This window comes from Erpetoichthys calabaricus, chromosome 11, assembly GCF_900747795.2.
Source record: "Erpetoichthys calabaricus chromosome 11, fErpCal1.3, whole genome shotgun sequence".
Taxonomy (NCBI): Eukaryota; Metazoa; Chordata; class Cladistia; order Polypteriformes; family Polypteridae; genus Erpetoichthys; species Erpetoichthys calabaricus.
The window spans coordinates 12,440,496-12,462,729 of record NC_041404.2 but is presented as its reverse complement, the minus strand read 5'-3'; the positions used below and the strand labels follow the sequence as shown (position 1 = coordinate 12,462,729).

General features: G+C 41.8%; 1 protein-coding gene across 1 annotated transcript in view; it reads left to right on the top strand.

Annotated features, from left to right (window-relative positions):
- The first annotated feature begins 3,787 nt into the window (after positions 1 to 3,787).
- The window catches only part of nsg2 (neuronal vesicle trafficking associated 2), a 56,001-nt gene continuing 37,554 nt past the window's right edge, over positions 3,788 to 22,234 (top strand). Inside the window, exons 1-3 of the mRNA XM_028812686.2 lie at positions 3,788 to 3,902; positions 4,396 to 4,563; positions 6,927 to 7,046. Of these exons, the coding sequence (XP_028668519.1) occupies positions 4,435 to 4,563; positions 6,927 to 7,046 (249 nt within the window). The 5' untranslated portion in view covers positions 3,788 to 3,902; positions 4,396 to 4,434. The remainder of the gene's footprint in view (positions 3,903 to 4,395; positions 4,564 to 6,926; positions 7,047 to 22,234) is intronic.

Genomic DNA, 22,234 nt, shown 5'->3' with positions numbered 1-22,234 from the left:
TGACAAGTTAGTGTCAGGCAAATGTGATTCTAGGGACTAGGAGGGCTCGAGGCAAAAAACTCCATGGAGCCCCCTAACTCACCCTGCCTCAGTCTTGACCGGGTAAATCTTTCAAAATCCCAGTTTGAAGGCTTTGCCCACAGCAAATGTGGCCATCACATCCTCCATGTCCAGACACCCAAGAGGAGTCTGGCTGCAGATTGCAGTAAGTGAGGCTCCACTTAAACACCAAAAACATTACGTTCTGCTGAAATGACAGCTATGGCTGAAGGTCTCCTGACACACGGTAGATCTCACACACCATATAAACGTGCATTCGTCAGCCACAGAACCAGGTGTGTTTGCGGTTAGTGCCCGGTTCATCATCGTCTAGGCGTTCTCAGTTGCTTCTGTGCCCATAATATGGCAGGCCATTTTAACATTTAATCCATTTTCCTTGATATAAGCTTGATATCAGTTACAACACTAATATCATCGGCTTTATATTTGATATCAAGCTTTTAAAATTTGATATCATGCTTTTGAAATTTGATATCAACATCCTCAAACTTGATATCAGATTTTAAAAGCACGATTTCAAATTTCTAAAGCTTGACATCAAAATGACAATATACAATGTGTGAATTTAAAATGCATATACTGCATATATATATTAGCATTAAACTATCATATCAAATGTCAAAAGCTTGATATCAAATTTTATAAACCCAACACCAAATTTCTAAGTGCTGATATCAAATTTAAAACTCATGATATCAACGTTTTGAAAGCAGATATCAAATTAAAGAAATAATTGTTAGAATGACTTGCCATACTTTAACTGCCGGCTGGATAATCGCCTTTGGTTCGTTGGTTTCTTCTCTTAGAACAAATGTTGGATTTTATTTGTAACATTCCAATGACCTGTCGGAATAATTCCCAATTTACTTCAAACTTTATTGAAACAACAGATGTCACACATTATTACTCCTCGAACCCTGAGTTGACTGGACCTCCTCTTGTGCACCTCGCCACTAGGACCCCTACTGCCTAGTGTGCCTTCATAGCTGCCTGATTAATAATCCAACATCACTCTAACTGTAATCAGAGCCGATTCTAGGATTTTTGCTGCCCTAGGTGAAGTTGTAAATGGTGCCCCTTTGCTTTGAGAGGAATCATCACTGCCAGACCTGTACATCGTGATCTAGAGACAGGACTGGGAACAGCAAAGTATTTAGGACCTCGACTTCACAATTTGAGAATGTCCAGTTATAGCAACATCTGTTTACAAGACTGCCTCAGAAAAATACACTCTTGAGGGGTGCCATTTGAGAAGTTAAGTAGGAATCGGGCTGTTTTAGTATTTATTTATTGTTTTTAACGGTTCTCTAAAGAAAAGAAAAGAATTACTGTAATATATACATGTTGTATAAATTAGTAAACTATATTGCAAACTGGGTGGCACGGTGGCCTGGGTTCGCTTCCTGGGTCCTCCCTGCGTGGAGTTTGCATGTTCTCCCCGTGTCTGCGTGGGTTTCCTCTGGGTGCTCCGGGTTTCCTCCCACAGTCCAAAGACATGCAGGTTAGGTGGATTGGCGACTCTAAATTGGCCCTAGGGTGTGCTTGGTGTGTTTGTGTGTGTCCTGCGGTGGGCTGGCACCCTGCCCGGGATTGGTTCCTGCCTTGTGCCCTGTGTTGGCTGGGATTGGCTCCGGCAGACCCCGTGACCCTGTGTTCGGATTCAGCGGGTTGGAAAATGGATGGCTGGATGGAAATTGAAAACTTAGCATAATAACAAAATTCAGTGAAGCTAAGAATATAAGTATTATGTTAAATTAGGACCCTTTACCCACTATTCCTATTTATCGTATACTTGTGTATGCAAATAATGCTATGTGCCTTTCCAAAAAAATGCACAACTGTTGCAGGGTGCCCAGAGCGAATCTCACAAATAGCAATGAGTAACAGAGGAGGATATTTGCTAAGTTTTAATACAAATTTTAATGTATATTTAGGAGACGATCATACTTCGGGTAAAATCAGCTTTAAACAATTCATTCAAGAGCTGCAATCTTGTTGCCGTTTTGATCGTTTAATTTTATTTCGCCATGTCTTTCTCTTGTATGCTACAGTTTGATGATGATTATTATTGGCATCATCATCGTTGAATTTACTGTTGTTAGACCGTGTAAGTCGTCAGACGTTAAGACCGAACATCGCTAGTAAGCGAAAATAATATATAACAGTACAATCGAACATTTGCATTGAGTCCTAACGTTCGTATGTCGGTGTTGTTTTAAAAAATATCTCGGCTTCCGTAGGTAACAAATTGTGCTGTGAAAAGTACAGACAATGCAGGCACTGCTGGGGCGCACAACAGAAAAGTTTCATTGTGTTCCAGTCAGGCTCGGACAATTTTTTCTAAAGAAATTACGAATAGGAAATGTCTACATGGGGATGCAGTAATGCGGCCTGACCAGGAGAGGGTGCGTGTCCAGACCATATTTGCCCAGAAACGGCCCTGAGTGTAATTGTTGATTAACGGATGGATTCGATTTTTTTTTTTTTTGCTCCGGGTAACACCGTAACTGCTCAAGAACACGTTGTCCTCTTTTCAGAGTGTGGGAGACGCTCCTCTGCTTCTGCCTCCGCAGTCCCTACACCTCCGGTCTGGTAACATTGTTTACCATAATGAAGTAATAAAACAATTAATTACACTTCCAGAGCCTTATTTATATAGTATTTTTTTTTTTTTAAATGTCAGAAATACTGGAGTGGTACTAGAGAAAAGTCGCAGAGAAATTCAACTATGACTAACGTGAAGAATTGAATCATCAAGTCATTGATGATGGTGAACAATAGAATACAAGACTTTTAAGGCGAGTTTTAAAGTAAGGTCACTTGAGATGCTTATATTTCGAAGAACATTTTAGCAATGTATTCAAAGTCTACTAGTGCAGTCATGTTTCTGTTTTGATCATTTAATATCACTTTGCCACGTCTGCGCCTCATATACTTTGTCATTTTGAGTATTATTATTATTGATATGTTGTAAATTGTTTTTGTTTTTTTTTGCGCCCACCTCCCAATGTTAATGACAGGTCGATGGCCGTATGTACAGCGCATGTATTGTAGTGACTCGGTGGGACACACTCTTCAGGTCCGGACTACAATACGTATACCGATGATGGAACTTTGTAAAATCCACTTTATTCCTGGTATCTGTTTAAGTCACAATGTGTGTTTGAAGGTTTGTTAAGGTTTCTTTTAGGACAATCTGAACTGGCCGAGGTATTTAGAGAAGTGTTCAGGAGTGCACTCCGACAGGTTTCGTTTCGTATTAATTGTTTTTAATGTGTTTGTGTGTGTCCTGCGGTGGGTTGGCACCCTGCCCGTGATTGGTTCCTGCCGTGTGTCCTTTGTTGGCTGGGATTGGCTCCAGCAGACCCCCGTGACCCTGTGTTCGGATTCAGCGGGTTGAAAAATGGATGGATGGATGGATGGATGTTTTTAATACCATTTTGCTCGTTTTATTGTTCTAAAGCAAATCATTATTGTTTTTTTTCAAAAATATTATTTTTGTCGGATTTTTCTGACAATGCGTTGTTTCCCAAAACAATAAGTATTGTATGTGAATTAAGTAAATCATCTCATGCCATTAAAAGGATATACTGTATGGGGTTGGGACGAAAGGGGCAGCAAAACAAACAGCCGCCGGTAGGTGGCGAGAGTTGCTCGCAGTCTTTCTGGTTCTGCGCTCTCGGGCCACTAGGTGGCACTGCTAAATCAGCCGAAGCTGCTGCGTGAGCATCGCATGGGAACAGCCAACGGTCTGCTCTCCTCCCACTGGTGGCGCGCTGCTTCGGGCGAGTGCACTGCTGCCTTGGGTTCTTCAGGTGAAGGAGTGCAGGTTTTCGCTTAAGGTGAGTAGTGGCGCCCGTCGATTTCGGGGCTCAAACCGTTGTGGTGTAATTAGCGGCGAATGAGGTACGGACAGGTAGAGGATTTAGGGATCTATCTATGAATGTATTATTTTACTTTGTATTACAATTTCTGACTTTTACAAGGAGCCGCTTCTAACATCCGTCTCACAGTTGGGCCATTACAATCATGTTTTATTACGATTATCCCTAACATTTTAGATTATTTTGTTAACGTGTTTTGATTGCAAAAATGTAAAAAGAAAAAACAAATAGATTCAAAAGAAAAAAGACACGAGTGTTTTTTTTAGGTATGTTAAACTGCTGGCCCCGCAATGCCGGGGGACGTGTGGCAAGAGAATCGGTTAAAAATGACATCTGAAAGCAACTGCCTCTGTGCAATGAGGAGGTTGGTGTCGCAACGCAGGATGCTTACAGAACTGTCCTCGGGTGTAAGATACGATTATAAATCAGATCCTTCTTTTGGTGTTTCTAGTTGAGCCAGAAGATTCAGAGGCTTGGAATCTGCTGGAAGATGGTGAAATTAGGGAGTAATTTACATGACAAAGACAGCAAGCCGGCGAGTGCGGAGGATGGCTTTCAGAATGTTCCTCTGATCGCACCCTTGGATGTAAACCATCTGCAGTATTCTGCTCCAGACAAGGTAATTCTCGAGCTATCCTTCCACTGGGATTTTACATGGCATCATTTATAGTCAAGAACAATAACATGATAGGCAGGTGAATTGAAAGTGGAATCAATGATGGGGTGTGGGTAAATAGTGCAGGACAGCACTGCAGCAGGTTCACTAGATCTGGTGGATGGGTTATTTCAGAAAACAAGTACTAAATAAGAGGGAAGGAGAATGTCTGTACCAAACGAGCCAACACACCACCTAACAGGGGATCAGAGAGATTTGTGATGTGGCCCCAGGGAACACCTGTCATCTCGCTGGCAAATTCTCACTTGACTGGCAGAGCCTACCTGTCAGACTTTGATTTGCGACAGTGGGATCACAGCTCCTCGTTAGTGCGGTGAGGAAGAGTGCCACAGATATGGCGGTCGTGTGTTCAGCAGGAGGCTGCTGGTGTGCAACAGAGATATGTGGAGTCCACTGTGGCCGATTGGTGCCAGTTAGGACAATAACGCTGCCCACCACAGGGCAGCCACCCTTCCAGTGTCCAGATACCAAAGCCAAAGAAAGTCTCCACAAAACTAAACTGTCCAGACTGCAACAGACCTTCTGTTTTGCATAAAATATGAGCTGCTTTCTATCAGCTCTGTTTATCTGATGTTTTTTGAAGAAACTAACATCTTTGGGCTTTCTCGATAAAATGCCAACTACTGAGATCAATCTGCCAGGCAGTCCAGAAGTAATTCTCATTCTGTGCCGCAGCTGGAGCCTTACTCTTGTTTGCTTTAATGTTGTGCCAGCCAAGCTCTCTTTGTGCCTCTTTACTTGCTTGGAACTGTAGTCATGAAGGACAATGAAGCCAACTGCACAAGCTTAGGAGAGACTGTCCCAGGAGTTGGCTTTCTTTTTACATGCACGATTATTAAAAATGGAAAGACGTCTTCTTCCCAAAATATCCCCAAAACGTGCTGGAACCTTCATATTTATTTCAATGAGGTCTTTAATGACCTTTTAGGCACAGCCATCAGCAGTGTGTCTGTCTGCGGAGAAAGTGTCAACCTAATTGAGAGGTTTACTTACCTTGACAGTGACATTCATGTCTCTGGTGACTCTTCCTATGAAGTCAGTAGAAACATTGTGAGAGCATGGGGGGGTCATGAGGTCGCTGGAAAGGGGTGTGTGGCGCTCCCCATATCTCTGCAAAAGGATGAAGGTCCAAGTCTTTAGAGTCCTGGTGCTTCCTGTCTTGCTATATGGTTGCGAGACATGGACGCTACCCAGTGACCTGAGACGAAGACTAGACTCCATTGGTACTGTGTCTCTTTAGAGAATCCTTGGGTACCGTTGGTTTTGACTTTGTGTCAAATGAGCATTTTGCTCACGGAGTCCTGAATGAGCCGCATGACCTGCATTGTGAGGGAGCGTCAGTTACGGCACTATGGCCATGTGGCACGTTTCCCTGAGGGTGATCCGGCTTGCAGGATCCTTACTGTTGGCAACCTGAATGGCTGGACCAGGCCAAGGGGTTGCCCACGTAACACCTGGCTGCGGCAGATAGAGGGTCATTTCCGGATGGTGGGACTGGACCGCATGTCTGCGTGGGGGGTGGCAACCAGGATCCTGAGCTGTTTTGTTGTGTGGTGGGTGCGGCAACACACTGTACCAGTGCATGCTCCCCAACCTGACCTGAGATCTATGAGGGGTGATCACCTCCACACTCAGTGTTTTCTAGTGTTTGTGTGTGTGTATGGTGGTCCCGGAGGTCCTGTTTGTATTGTAGTATGTGCTTAACATTTTAACCAAGCTTTGAAATACCATTCATTCATAGAGTTCCTGTCTTGGGTTGGATTAGTTTCCATTTCTTTTTTTTGTTGTTGCTGTACCTTAAGACAAATGTGTTAGGCTGGAACTCTGTATGACCTTCTTGGAGGATGACATGCTTAGAAGAAATAGGTGGAAGTGTAATGAACAAATGAACCTCAGATTGACAACATGTCGATTGCAGAGTCTACGGTGGTCAGTTAGCTCGTCTGCTATTTCACGAGAGCCCCTAATTGAGACGCAGAGTGGCCTGAGATGTTTGTGTGAGGTGTGCAGGAGAGGCGATAAAACAAACGGTGCTTCAGAGCCCCTCGGGAGGCCGCAGCTCGTTGAAATGGGCTGTTGGAAATTGGACTTTATCGATTTCAGGCGCACACAGGCAAGAATGTACATCAGCTAGTAATAAAAGGAGTCATCTCTTTAATGTGGCACGGTGGGTAAAGTGACAAAGCCCACAATGAAGCCCGCTGATGGTCCACATGTTCAGGGAGATGAAGATCACTCAGCTGCAGGTCTTGATCACATCAAGTGTGGATTCGCGTGTGTTTCATTGTCACATTTCTACTTCCTAGGTGGTTGTGAAAACAAGAACTGAATATCAGACTGATCAGAAAATCAAGGGAAAGCCAAAAGCCCCCAAAATTGAGGAGTTTACCATTAGCTTCAATGATGGTGTTTCAGAACGTCTTAAGGTAAGCACTTCCATGTGATGTTTTGTCTTTACGTTCAAGCGCATCATTTGGACTCGGATGTTTGTGTTGCGCCCAGTGATGTGACAAATGACAGGCAGGTTAGTGTGTAGAAGTGAAAGAATGGGCCCATCGGAAGATCTGAGGCACATCGCTGTAGACAACTTGCGGCAGTTAATGCCAAGCTGCTGCATTTGATTTAACTGTCTCAAGAATCTCGGGAGCATCCTTAGAAATAAAAAAGAAAAAATCCAGTTTGGGATTTATGAGCATACTTCAGTGAGCGAAACATTGTCAGTGAGATGAGAAAGCCATCCTTGTGAAGCTGGCTTTGAAAAAGAGTCCCGTTTAGACATAGCAAGTGGTCATTTTTGCAGTCTCGTGAGAAAATAATTTATATAGGCATCTACGGAGTGGCCACTTTATGAGGTACACCTGTTGCACTTCCTTTGGGCTTCATGAATTTGTCTGGGCATTAATTCAGCAAGGTGCTAAAAAGCATGGCTCAGGGATATTGTACCCTGTGGAAGTGATTGTGTCGCTCAGTCATTGTGAACGGCCCCACAAAAATGAGTCGAGGTTCAGGGGAGGATGTGCAGGCCACTGAAGCTGTGGAGACTCATTGTCACGTCCTGGGAATCATCCAGTGCCTTGTGACGTGGTGCATTATCATGCTGGAAGTTTCCGTTAAAAAGTGGATCAACTCCAGCCATGGAGGGATGAACTTGTTCACATACGCCTTGCTGTTCAGATGTTCTTCACTGGGATTTAGAGTCCATAGGCCCCCACCAGGCCCGCAAGGGCTGGTCCTGTTTTCACCAAACAGGGTCGCTCCATGAACTCCTTTTGCTTGCACCAAATTCTGACCCTTCCATCTGCATGGTGAAAAAGCATTGATGAGTCCAGTATTGATGCTTCTTTTTTGTTATTCAATGACCACTTTCATCTTTTAGTTGTTTTAGCCTATTGAGACAAAGTCTGTTATGTGGTGCGTTCTGAGATGACCAATTGTGAATCTGGATGTGATTGGCCATTTGCTTGTATGATGCTCACAGCTCTCCTTTGATCCCTGTGATCCATAAGCTGATTTCATATTATCCATCACTGGCAGTTTTTTTACCTTCCGCATCATAACTGACTCAGGTGCCGCTGAGAGTGGCAGCCTTTTCAGCTGTGAATTTCCCCTTGGGATTAATAAAGTATCTATCTATCTATCTATCTATCTATCTATCTATCTATCTATCTATCTATCTATCTATCTATCTATCTATCTATCTATCTATCTATCTATCTATCTATCTATCTATCTATCTATCTATCATTGGCGGTAAACCTTTGAAACAGTTGTGCATATGAAACCCATGATGACGGGCACTTGGGAGCTGCTAAAACCGACACACATAGCAGCAACTCTCATGCCATTCTCAGAGTCGCTAAGGTCCATTCCAATACTCTGTTGCAAACTAACAGACGCTAGAAACATGGCGCTGCCTGATTGATACCACATGCCGCAATCACTTGATGTATGTTGAAGTGTACAATTTGTGAGAAGATGGAGGGTGTGCCTAATAAACTGACAGCTCCATGTACAGAATAACACAGCTGGCAGATGGGTAACCGGCAAATGGCTGAATGCAATCTGAACAGTTAGTTAAGTACTGCAGCTAACTCATTTACCTGTATTGTGTTTGTACACTTTTACAATACAGTGTGCACCAGCATGCAAGACATTTTTGGCTGGCTATAATGGATCCCATCCATTTAAGTAACATTTCGTGTCCCCCAATGTTTCTTCAGGAGTATTTTTAACATATTCTGCTTTGATGTAAAATTTTTGAATTTGCCAGTGAATGGTATGAAGATGATTCTACTTCATGTGTGTTTGTGTTAGAAGAAATCTGTAATTTATCACTAGGAGTGAACATGTAAGGAAAGGACTGGGAAGAGCAGCTCAGTGACAAGTACACTTACCGCATAGCAAGCAGACCCTCATTTTATACGAAATCACAGCCTGAATTTGTCAGCTCGGTGAGTTGTCAGAAATGAAGCAGAAGGATGGTGGTACGTGTCAAATCCCATGAGCCTCACAGTAGTGTATCTGCACTTGGAAAACACCTCCCACCATATCATTCCAGTGATACTTGACCAGACTGAGACCTGGAAGTCAAATCACTACACTGAACTCATTGTCATCTTCCAGGCCCCATTCCATCGCTTTCCATGAAGCATTATCCTGCTGACGGATACACTGCCGCCACAAAAGGAGACATCTGATCGACCATGGCTATCATGTTGAGATGCCGTGTGGTGTTAAAACACTATCCACAGCTCATACCATTTTGTTAATTTGTCTCCTTCCATTACCCTGAATTAGTCAGACCAGATGCTCCAGTTAAGTATCTATGCCCTTTAACCTGGTAAAATTTCACAATCTTGCTTTTCCCATGACAGTAGTGGAGCTTTTGTTTTAGTCTCTGGCTGCCATGTCCAAATAGATACCATTTCTGGTGTTTCTCTCGGTACCGCGTGTTGTTCTCTTCTCTCTGTTAGTCTGCATTGGTCTGCTATCCTCCACTGGCTCTGGTTATTATAAGACCACTGTTGCTGTGATGTATTTTGGGTGATATTCTACTTGGGTCATGTATGAAAATCTTAGTAGGGTTGTTGGACCTGTTACACTCAAGCAAGCGCATCTGTCTTCTGTGACTAAGAGCTTTTAACCGTCTTGAATATTTAGTCTTGTTTGCCCCCTCCAGAAATGGTAGCCTATATAATCCTCCCCATCCACTTCAGATGGCTTTGTCTGCACATAAGATGTTGTCACTGATGGAAAAGTCAATTATGCGTAAAAGTCAGATATACCTGATAAATCGGTCACTCTTTGTATGGTGCTGTTCTGTTAATTTATTGTCTGAATCTGATCATCCTGCTCAGGACCATTGCAGGAGAGGTCTGTCATTTTATCAATTTATTTTATGGTCTCTGAAAGGTACTAAGTGGACTTAACAAGTCACATCTAAATGCAGCCTTTTAAAATAGTCTCTTTAGATATAAACTCCCTGTAAGACCAACAAATAAATCCCTTGTGGCTATAAAATACAAGTCCATCACATAGCTAAGTACCTCGTAATAGCTGTCCGTTGTCTTAATCCACTTATAGAGTCACGCGAGGCTGGAAACTGTAGTGGCAGCACTTGGCACAAGCATAACCCAGCATGGACGCCTCACAGATATGCGAGAAAATCCAGTAGAGACGAGGGCAGAATGTAACATCTCAGGGACCAAACTTTGATCTGAGCCCAGTGCCCTGGACTGGTTTACATGTAGCTTGTGCTGGACAGAAAGATCTGATCCTTTAACGTAGTTCTTGATGTTTTCAGTATTTAAGAGTAACACATTTGCAAACTTAGTCACAGAATCCTGCATTGTTATCTGGTTTATGAGTAAACCTTTGTTAGTGATGAACACAAATGAATGGAATACTGTAATTAATATTCCTAGATAGATAGATAGATAGATAGATAGATAGATAGATAGATAGATAGATAGATAGATACTTTATTAATCCCCAAGGGGAAATTCACATTTTCATTCCTAAACTGCACGGCATATCACAGATTTAGTGTACAGAATATGGTTGCACTTTAAGATAATAAAAGGCTGCAGAAGATGACAGTAATCTGCACCCCCAGACTGCTTAGAGATTAAAACTATGAACAATCAGGGAATGCCAAAACGATGTTTCCAGTTATATATAACTCTTTAGTTGACTGGCTGACACTTTTACCCAAAAGACATCTGCACAGTTCCTGCCCCTACTTTCCTTTAGGTGCTTTTTACGGCTCATAGTTGGCGAGTTGGAGTCAGGGGCGGGGATGGAACCTGCCATTGAGCATTTTCAAGTCCACTCCTCAAGTCCACTCATTAATCCATTTATTTCTTGAATTTGCTTATCCAGTGTGAGACTTTGGATCCCGGCAGGATTGCGCTTGATGCAGGAGTCAACCTTTGGTCTGATGCCTGTCACCAAAGATACATGTTTAGGAAAGCAATGCAAGAACTGGCTGCTATCTAAGTTCTTGACAAATCTTGTGAGAGTCTTCATCTTCAGAAAGGTCTGCTAATATTGGTTAATTAAAATCTATTATAATAAATGTCTTGACTTTTTTATAACCCACCTTCTCCACCATACAAGTATGTAACATCCTAAAGCAGAAAAGAAATGTGTGATTTGAAATTCTTGATGTGCACGACGTCTCCCACACTTTGTTCTTCTGCTCTAACTCCACAAAATTAATTTTATTATGCTGATTCTTGTATCCTGCTAGAACATAATGTTTTCTACTCCTTCAGCTTTCATTTGTCATCAACAAGTAGAGGCCCACGTGTAAAGCACAGCTCCTCATTTAAAATTGTTATTCTATCACAGCACATTTTTGACAAGATTTAAAATAACAGCAGTCGCCATCCTGCCATTCCAAGTGAAGCATTTCAGATGCTTAGTCTTCTTCTATTTAATATATATGAGCCTTAAATTATTTCTGTGACAGAATGCACAATTAATTGTCTTGACAGCCTGCAGTCTAAACCCAAATGTGTGGTGGCATGGATGACAGTGCATTAGATAAACTGGTGCAAGCCAAACATTTGTAATCCTATCGCCTTTCACACAAAGTTATATTTGTGCAGGCTGAGCATCCATCCATCCATCCATCCATCCATCCATCCATCCATATTTTTAATTTATAACTACAATTTATTTATTCCCAGATATGTACATTACAATAGCAATCAAACGCATATTGCCATAGCCAAAATATTTTTAAAAATCAGCCCATCCATTTTGAAGCAGATCAATTAGTTTCATTGTTCAATAAATCCTGATGGAGCAGCAGTGAGTGTAAATCAAGAACTGACTCTGGTTGGGGTACTAGTTGAAGAAAATATAAATATGCAAAATATGATTACGTTTCTTTATGTCGTGCTCCTGATATCTTTGCAAAAGGATGAAGATCCAAGTCTTTAGAGTCCTGGTGCTTCCTGTCTTGCTATATGGTTGCGAGACATGGACTCTAGCCAGTGACCTGAGATGAAGATTGGACTCCATCGGTACTGTGTCTCTTCGGAGAGTCCTTGGTTTGACTTTGTGTCGAATGAGTGGTTGTTCATGGAGTCCCGAATGAGGCACATTACCTGCATTGTGAGGGACAGTCAGTTAAGGCACAACAGCCATATGGCGTGATTAAATGAGGGTGATCCGGCTTGCAGGATCCTCATTGTTGAGGGCCTGAGCTGTTGGACCAGGCCAAGGGGATGCCCACGTAACACTTGGCTGTAGCAGATAGATGGTCATTTCCAAGGGGTGGGTCTGCCTGGGGGGGTTGCCAACCAGGACCCCGAGCTGTTTTATCATGTGGTGGGTGTGGTAACATGCTGTACCAGTGCATGCTCCTCAACCTGACCTGATTTCTTTTTGCAGGTAAAGTAGATGAATGGATGGACTTTTATTCCAATAATTATAATAGTATGTGGTTCATAGTTATTAAAGCTCAAACTAAGTACATATGTATCAACATACACACACACAAACACACACAGTTCTGTCAGAATGTATTTATTTTATTTATAAAATTATTTAAATTCATTTTTTCCCACATCATGCAATACTCAATACCCCAGAATTCCAAAGCAAAATTGGTGCAAATTTATTAAAATAAAAAAAAAATGAAATATCCCATTGACACAGGAATTCAGACCCCTTACTCAGTGCTTAGTTGAAGCCTCTTTGGCGATGATTACAGCCTGGAGTTGTCTTGGGTCTTCACACACCTGCATTTGGGGTTTTTCTTTCATTCTCCTCTGTAGATCCTTGGATGGAGACCGCTGTTTTTGGATCTCCCCAATCATGTTGAACTGAGTTCAAGTCTTGAGTTTGCCTAAGCCATTCCTGAACTGTGTTTGGTTTGTGCTTAGGGTCTTTGTCCAGTACCCAGTCTGAGGTCCAGAGTGCTCTGCACTACAGTATACGCGTATTTTCATTAAGAATATCTCATTGTTTTGCTCTGTTCGTCTTTCCCTCAACATGGTTTAATCTCCCAGCCTCTGCTGCCACCACCATGCTTTCCTGTCAGGATGTTATTGCACTAGTGATGAGCGGTGCTAGGTGTGCCCCAGGCATGATGTTCATCTTGGTTTCACTGGACCAGAGATTCTTGTTTCTCATGGTCTGAGAATCATTAAGGTTCGTCTTTAGGTGGACCTCCATGTGACTTTTACTGTAGCGAGGCTTCTGTCTGGTCACTCTGTCATTAAACCCTGATTAGTGGAGTGTTGCAGTGATGGTTGGCCTCCTGGAAGTTTCTACAGTCCCCACATGAGTACTCTGGAATTCAGCCAGAGTGACCCTTGGGTTCTTAATCACCTGTCTTACCAGGGCCCTTCTCCTATGACTGCACAATTTGGCTGGGCAGCCAGATCTAGGAAGACCTTTGATTGTTCCAGACTTCTTCGTTTTAAGAATTATGAAGACAATTGTGCCCTTGGAAACCTTTAATGCTGCAAGAATTTTTGTTACCTCGACATAATCCTGTCCCTAATCTCTGCAGGCCATTCCTTTGACTTAATAGTTTGGTATTTGTTTGGATACCCATTGCCAACTGTGGGACCTTCTATAGACAGGTGTGTGTCTTTCCTTATCGACTCTAGTTAATCAAACTGACCACAACCACAGGAAGACTCCAAACATCTCAATGATGGCAAATAGAATGAGGTGAACCGAGCAGATTCCAAGTGTCATAGCAAAGGGTCTGAATACTTGTGTCAATGAGATATATTGTTTTGTTTTTTTTAATAAATTTGCAGAAATGTCTGAAATTCTAATTTTGCTTTATCATTCTGGGGTAGTGTTGTTTGATGTGGGAAAAAAATGAATTTATGTACTGTATACACTGTATATATATATATATAACTAAACTGATCAGCCACAACAATAAAACCACCTGCCTAATATTGTGTAGGTCTCCCTTGGGCTGTTTAAAACAGCTCTGAGGCATGGACTCCACCAAGACGTTAGCAGCGGTCCTGTAAGCTTTGAGGTGGGGTCTCCATAGATTGAATGTTTTTCCAGCACATCCCACAGATGCTCAATCAGACTGAGATCTGGGGAATTTGGAGGCCAAGTCAACACCCTGAACTCTTTGTCATGTTCCTCAAAACATTCTTGAATTATCTGTACACTATGTTAGACTGCATTAGCTGCTGAAGGAGATCACTTCCATCAGGGATATACCATTGCCATGAAGGGGTGTACATGGTCTGCAATAATCTTTATGTAGGAGGTATAGTTTGTGTCAAAGTAACATCCACGTGAATGCCAGGTCTCAACGTTTCCCAGCAGGACATTGGCCAGAGCATCTCACTGCATCTGCCGGCCTTTGTTCTTTGCACAGTGCATCCTGCTCCTATCTCTTTCTCAGGTAAACAATACACACACACTGGCCATCCACATAATCTATCCTCTTCACCCTTATCTGCTGACACCTGTAAGCACTCCACATTATAAAAGTGCACATCAGCAGATACTTACGATAGAAACATGGAAAATGCTCTTCAAATCTGGGTGCTGCTGTGCCATGCTACACAACATTGTTGTCAAAGTATTGTGGATGAGGAAAACTAGGAGGTGGTGTTGACTACAGAGGCTGACAACGACCACTCGCCACATCTTACATGACAGGACGCCCACCAGGCTGGTGTAAAAGCAAGGCAGGCTGTCATCTGAGCTCTGTTAAGATGAATATTTTGCTTGGTTTATCTTTGATTTTATAAGAGGTAGATGTGTTATTAATCATATTGTTTATGTGGAAACAAACACACTGGAGGAGTGGGTACATTTTTAAACTACTTTTGTTACCGGTAAGTTATGCATATGCATGTACATTTGAAAAAAAACAAAAACAAAACAATGAAACTGAAAGACAACATTTGAACTGCCTGCTGTCAAGGATTGACTCCATCTTGGTGGGTGGTGGTTTTGTATCTGTAAAGAGAGTGCAGTAATGAATAGTTACATTGAGTCACACTCAACAGAAAGCAGCAAAGGTGTCTGCTTAGGTGCTTATATACAGATTTTGGCTTAATTGGTACTTTAATGTGATGGCGTTTTCAATTTGCCTTTCTTTTGGCACTCTTTTTTATCTTATTATAGCAGTAGGCATCGAAAATTGTACTCGATCAATTATTTTCAATCGACTTGTAAGCCTCGTTGCAGGGTCGGGGTTACCAACGTGTACTTTATCTTCATTCTAAGAAGCTTTTCGGGAAAGCAGTGTAAAAGTTGCTCATTCATTACCTACGTACTTCTTTAAGTCATTCGTTACTTGCTAAGTACTCATCCTTGATGAGAAAAAAGTGAAGGACTGAGAATTACTCATCTGCTTTCTTGGGCAAGAAAAACATCTGTGATATCAGAATGACCTGAAGTGGCAGAATGAATACACTCACAAGCCATAAAATTAAATAAGATTTGTTAATCGCAAGGATTGTTTTCTAGTTATGATAGAAGAAAAGTCTGTAGCCACTTTGTCCCTGACTTTGTAGACCCCTGAGGTAGATGCAACTTAAGTTAGTTTGGGTTGAATGGTGTTTATGTACTGTATATTCTCAGACTATATAATGCACTGGTGAGTATTGTATGCAGTTCTGGTCACCACGCTACAAGAAAGACATAGCAGCACTTGAAGCTGTGCATCACGTTACTCAAGGACATGGCCTACTCTGACAGACTCAACAGTCTTAAGAAGAAGAGGCTATGTGGGATCCTAAGCCAGGTCTTCAAAATTCTTGAAGACATGGATACAGCAAAATTCTTTCAGCTAAGAAGCAAATCTTGATTTGATTATACGAATGAAAATTAAGGGGAAGTGTTTTAAAAACTGAAGCACTAAACAGTTGTGGGAATCTGGAATAAACTACTAAGATACAGAGTAGAGGCAGAAAACTTGATGACCTTTAAAAAGTATCTGAATGAGACATGGGGGCAACTTAGCTATTAGCTAACCAAATTAACTTGATGGATTGAACCGTCTTTTCTTGTTAGTCAAAGTTCTTATGGTCTATATGTAGATCTCTCTATTATAAAAAAAAATCCTGGAAAGAAAAAGGCAGGGCGAAGATATGTGATTTTCTCTGAAGTTCTCGGAAGACATTTAAAAGACCCGCAAGACAAAAAAGACTGGCCATGGAGCATCTCATGGGGATCATAAACATGAGACTTGGTCAGGGCCGGATTGAGACGAAATTGGGCCTGATGCTGCAGCGCAAAAAACGCCTATTTTTTTCTCGGCATTGCTGCATGTGCATTCGACACTCACCATACATGCGCACTCAAACTGACCAAGGATCCTTAATTGCTTGCGATGCAACCAGGCAGCCTTTATTGAACATGAATAATAATAACGACGTAGTATCGTTACAACTCGAGATTAACATCAAACTATGTAACATCAACATTCAATAGCAACTGTCTGAAAAGTGCACTTAATGCAGAAAAGGCTAAACCAGATCAACTTAACCTAGGCATATTGTCACCCTAACCACTGCGCTAGTGCTGCTTACTTATATTGCTGTTTTTTGAGCCTTAGCAAGCGCGAATTCTTCGATCGTGTCAGTGAAGTCAAGGCTGCGCAGCAGCTCATGCTCAATGCTCATAAGCGCCAGCATGCTTAGCCTTTCCTGCCCCATTGAGGACACCAAATTTTATTCTAAGAATTATTTTGAGGTTAATATAGCAAAGGAAAACTGTTCAGCTCCTGGAAAATTCTCGTCTGTTTTCATCTGGGCCTATTTCAGGAATGGGCCTAATTCTGCAGCATCAATAGCACCCACCTTAATCCGGCCATGGTCTTGGTGCCAAGACATTGCCCCAGGGCCGTCTTGCGGGGTCGTGGAACATGAGATTCTTGTAAGACATGCCCTGCTGTCACTTGTGCTGTCACTTTCCTGCTCCACTGACAGACTGAGGAGATTGTTCCTCCCCCACACTATGTGACTCTTCAATTCCACCCGGGGGGGTAAACGTTAACATTATTCAAAGTAATTGTCTGTCTGTATACCTGCATTGTTATCACTCTTTAATTTAATATTTTCTTTATCAGTATGCTGCTGCTGGAGTATGTGAATTTCCCCTTGGGATTAATAAAATATCTATCTATCTATCTATCTATCTATCTATCTATCTATCTATCTATCTATCTATCTATCTATCTATCTATCTATCTATCTATCTATCTATCTATCTATCTATCTATCTATCTATCTATCTATCCTTTATCCAACCCGCTATATCCTAACTACAGGGTCACGGGGGTCTGCTGGAGCCAATCCCAGCCAACACAGGGCGCAAGGCAGGAAACAAACCCTGGGCAGGGCGCCAGCCCACCACAGATCTATCTATCTATCTATCTATCTATCTATCTATCTATCTATCTATCTATCTATCTATCTATCTATCTATCTATCTATCTATCTACGATATCAAATAAGAGCACGGCCATCAAGACACTCAGTTGTGGAAAGGCACGTAGCACACACAGATCCTGTGCTCTCAGCACATATAAAGCGTATAAGGACAATACGCTCTAGATGAAACGTCAACAACTAAAAGCATAGAAGAAAGAGCAGCGCTGAGAAAAGAGACCCAAAAGCATTGGAGAGAAAAAAAGGCAGATAAGAGATTATGAAAGCAGTGGAATTCGAAAGGCTCAAACAAACGATGGCGCGATACACATGCAGAGAAAGGTACAGAATTTGAAAGCAATAAAATTCGAAAGTATTGTAGCGTCCCAGCCAGGTTGAAGCCTTTTTTGTTTTAAGTGTTAGGTCCGATTGAGGGAGGGCGGAGTACAGCACGGAAGACTGATAGCAGGGTATTGATTGATGCGGTAAGGGGGGGTGTTGGAGATGTTGCTAGAAAGTTGAGTTTGGGGTTACGAAGTCGGCGATTGTTCAAGTAGAACTTTTGCGAAACTTTATTACATCAGTCGCTACAGTATAAAAAAAAAAGATAGTAAAGATCGCATTAGTGCAAACAGAAGGTAATTAATCATCAGAACCAGGTGTAATTGAAAAAATAGCAGGACAGATCGAGGCCGGAAATAAAAGGAAAAGAGTGGAAAAACAAAGTCTTTTCGCCATTGCAACTTCATAAACACGTTCACAAACGTTGGCGCTATACACATGCAGAGCAGATTATGACGCAATACAAATGTGTTGAAAGATAAAGAATATGAAAGTAGGAAAATTAGAAAGTATAAAAAAAAGAAAGTAAAGATCACAGTAGCGCAAAAAAACGGAAATTATTACTTGAAAAAGGGAAAATAATCACCACAGACCAGGTGTCATTGAAAAAAAGCAGGACAAAGCAAGGTCAGAAATAAAAGACAGAGTAGAAAACAAAGTAAAACGTCATAAAAAAGGTTAAAAAAAAGAGGGCCAAACACATGCAGAGCAGGTTAGAGATAATGAAAACTGGAATTCAAAAGACTCAAAAAAAACGTAGGCGCGAAACACATGCAGAGCAAGATACAGAATATGAAAGTAGAAAAAAACGACAGTGTCAAAAAAAGACAGTAAACATCGCATTAGCAAAAAAAAAGAGAAATTATTACTCGGAGAAATAGCGAAAAGGCAAATAGAGATCGAATATATGGACACAGGTGATATGTCAGAAGTATGTAAATATTATAAGGCTTTGAAGTTTAAGTCAGAGAATTTCAAACACGGAGTTTACCTCAAATGCATTTATTGGTTACTTTGCAAAAAAAAAATGTAACTGCTGATGATGTAGATCACTTTGTCTGTACTGAAATTCCAAACAGAGAAATCTATCCTGAATTATGGTACCAAGTCATTAAACACATGTCTCACTGACCTCATTTAAAAGATTCAGCATATTGGAACTCGAAAGATTCCAAATATTGTTTTTACATAAGTTCTGAAATAAAAGTGAAACTAATGAAATAGCAACAATTCAAAGAAAAAAAAACTAAAAATTGTGTATCCGGAAAACCAAACACGGGGGTTGGCGAGCGAAGCGAGCAGGGGGCGAAGCCCCCTAGTAGATGTAAAAGAAGACAAGACAAAGAGTTGGGGAGACACTGTGACCCCGTATATTGTCAAGGCAAAAAATGTAAAGCTTTTCAGCAAAAGAATGTCCTTAAGGACACGAGTCTCAGTTTCGATTGGCTAAGATGGTGACACTTCCTGTTATGTACAGGCCAGGCAGGAAGAGGTAGGTCCAGGGGGACGGACACTGGATGTGACATCAGAGGTGGCCGGGTTGTCAATCATCCAGTCTGTAGAGGGACACAGAGAAGAGGCGTTATTAGTAAACAGTGCCATCTTGTGGATCGGCGTTGAATTACCACCACCAGAGCCTTTAAGCTGTCCCAAAGACACATGTGTGTGACAATAACTAAATGTATTTGTTTAGATGTTTCACTCTTTCAATATAAATTAGGTCAATCTTCCCTTGTGTTTTGAGTTAATACTCATGTGTTGTTAAAAGATTGGCAAATACACTGTGTTATGATGAACTGTCTCCAGTGGTGTAAAAAGAAAGAAGGCTTATGGTGGATTCACTCATTCTTATTATATATTTAAAAGGTTAGAGTTGGTTTGCCATATGAAGTCAGAACAAAAGCCCATGGTTAATGCCTTTAATTTCTATTTTAGGTCACTGAAATGTACAAAATCTTAGGCTTACTGTCTGCTGTAGTTGGGCTTTTGTTTCCCAAATTCTTTAGGCCTACTCCCTGTCTGCTGCCTGCTCCCTCGATTCCTGACACGAGGTCCTATTCCCGAGCGGACTATAGTCAAACCCTAAAGAGCTCCAATTACTGCAGTGTATGTGTCATTTATCTGGCTAATTAGGTCCGTTTTATACTCACTAGAGCCAGCATCAGGACAGCTGTTCCCCCTGTCAGTAGCACGGTGAGTCTTTTGCTGCCAGGCCATGATGTACTGTCCGTGACCCTTGGATCTCTGTTTGGAGCAGATACTTCAGCTGAACCCTGGGTACTGTACTGATCCGGTGGTATCCAAAACCACAGAAATCTGTATTTAAAAGTGTTCAAATGTGTGAGAGAAAGCTAACGCAGCGCCATCATTCAGAGGGACCGGGGCTAATACACATGTATCACTTTTAAGATTTACAGCGTGTGTGGCTTTTTGAAATTATTATGTTTGATATGGCAGATAAGTCATGTGGATGACAGCACAAGGCGTCTTTAACGGGTAATTGTGCAGAAATCACACAATCCACTTCTGTGTCATCAGAGGTTACTTTGTTATTTGAAGTTCATAAGTTGCCATAGAAACTAGTTGCTATGACAGCGAAAGCAGACATCACAGATGAATGGAAACATCTTCTGTGCCTTGCGTTTAACTAAATGGGATCAGTTTGATTAAAATGGCAGCCCATGAGCTCTTTGATATTTGCCAGATTTGCAAGCTTGCTCTGTAGCTGCTGCAAGTTGGGGAATAAAAGCCTGCTGCTGTGTGGGATGCCATCAGTTAAATGAGTGCCATTGCTGAGAAGAACTGAGATGGTCTAGGGTGGCAAGAAGGCAACAACATGACCGGGCACTCGTCTCTAGCTATAGCAACCGCTGGTTAAGTGATTATTTTTAAGAACTCGTTCTGCATCTCCCCAATCAAGCAGTATTCCTTACATCACAAAAGGCAACCTGATGTCCATATGTATTTCATGGACCAATTCTTAAAATGTTGGCAGACCTGTCTGTGGTGAATGACGGGTAAGAATATTTGAAGGAAGTCTTACTTTAGTGAAATTAAAGTCAGCAGTGAGAAGAAAGCTGGCTTGCTCCTGAAAACTATGCATGTGACCCCTGACCAAAATCGTATCTTTTGACAAAAGGTAAAGACAGGGGAAGCATTGAAGGAACTGCTCACCTATCCCCACCACCCCAGTATGCCACCTGTATGTTTCTGCTACTGTGGGGGACATTTTTCTCCATGCAGTAAACATCAAAAAAAGAACTGGACTATGGAAAGCGTGCTGGAAGATATATAGGAGGGCAGTCTCTGGCTTCCTCTCAGTGGATTGCAGTAAAGGTATGAAAATGAGGGATACCAACGGCCTTTGAAACAATGGCACCGTGCAGGTGGGAAGGGAACCAACATTAGGCTAACACTTTTCCAGAGGGCCACAATAGTTCTCTTCCCCCATAAAAATGAGTGTAAATGTCTGAGATGAGTTGGAGCCAAAGCTTACTTGTTTTTGCAGTTTATAGTTCAAGACTGAAGTGTGTAAGGGTCCTCCTCGTATCCTGGACCCCAAAGCCAGTTAGTAGTGTTTGATATTCTGGAAGGGAAGTGCACAAATGTATTCCCAGAATCACTAGTGGGCGGACACCTAGAGAATTCTCTGGATGAGAATAGTGAAAAAATAATCATTTTATCCTAAGTTATTTGCTTCAAGGATAGTTCACATTCTGCACTCCATGTCCTTTATCACATTAACTCTTTTAGGGCTGAATATTTTTCCAAAAACTCTTTTTCTAAAAAGAACACAAAGCAATGGTTTAACACATCAATCAACAAAAACATTTATTTTTGACAAATGTCACTGTCTTGCATGTTGTATGAGCCTGCATATACATGTTACACAGCAAAATCCTGCAAAGTATGATAACACTCAAAGCTGACAAGCTGGCATTGCTGCATTGCACCACTTACAATACGTGTTGCACTTGTGCCTCCTTTTCAATTGTCTGTTGCTGCACACAACACAGTCAGGTTTGGACTTTTTGTCCTCATATATTGCAGGAAAGTGGCGCTCAGTCACCCTGTCTGGCACTGCTCTTTGTGATGGCCTTACTCACTTTGCCAAAGGCACCGCAACATACTCTGCCAGCAAGCCGTCAACCACCTTCTTTCAGAAATCTGCCACAGTCATAGTGCCGTCACTGTTTGCTTGCTTGAACAACATATAGCCATTTGTAAGTACAATCTCACACATGTGATGGTACACAGGTGCGTGGCAGCCGATCACTTCTTCCATTCGTGGTTGTTTAAACCCACAGGGTTCTTTGATTACTGTTTGTGGGTTGTCAGTGCACTTAAAAGGGTAAAAATGTGCCCCAAAGCCACAAATGTTGAGAAACACTATC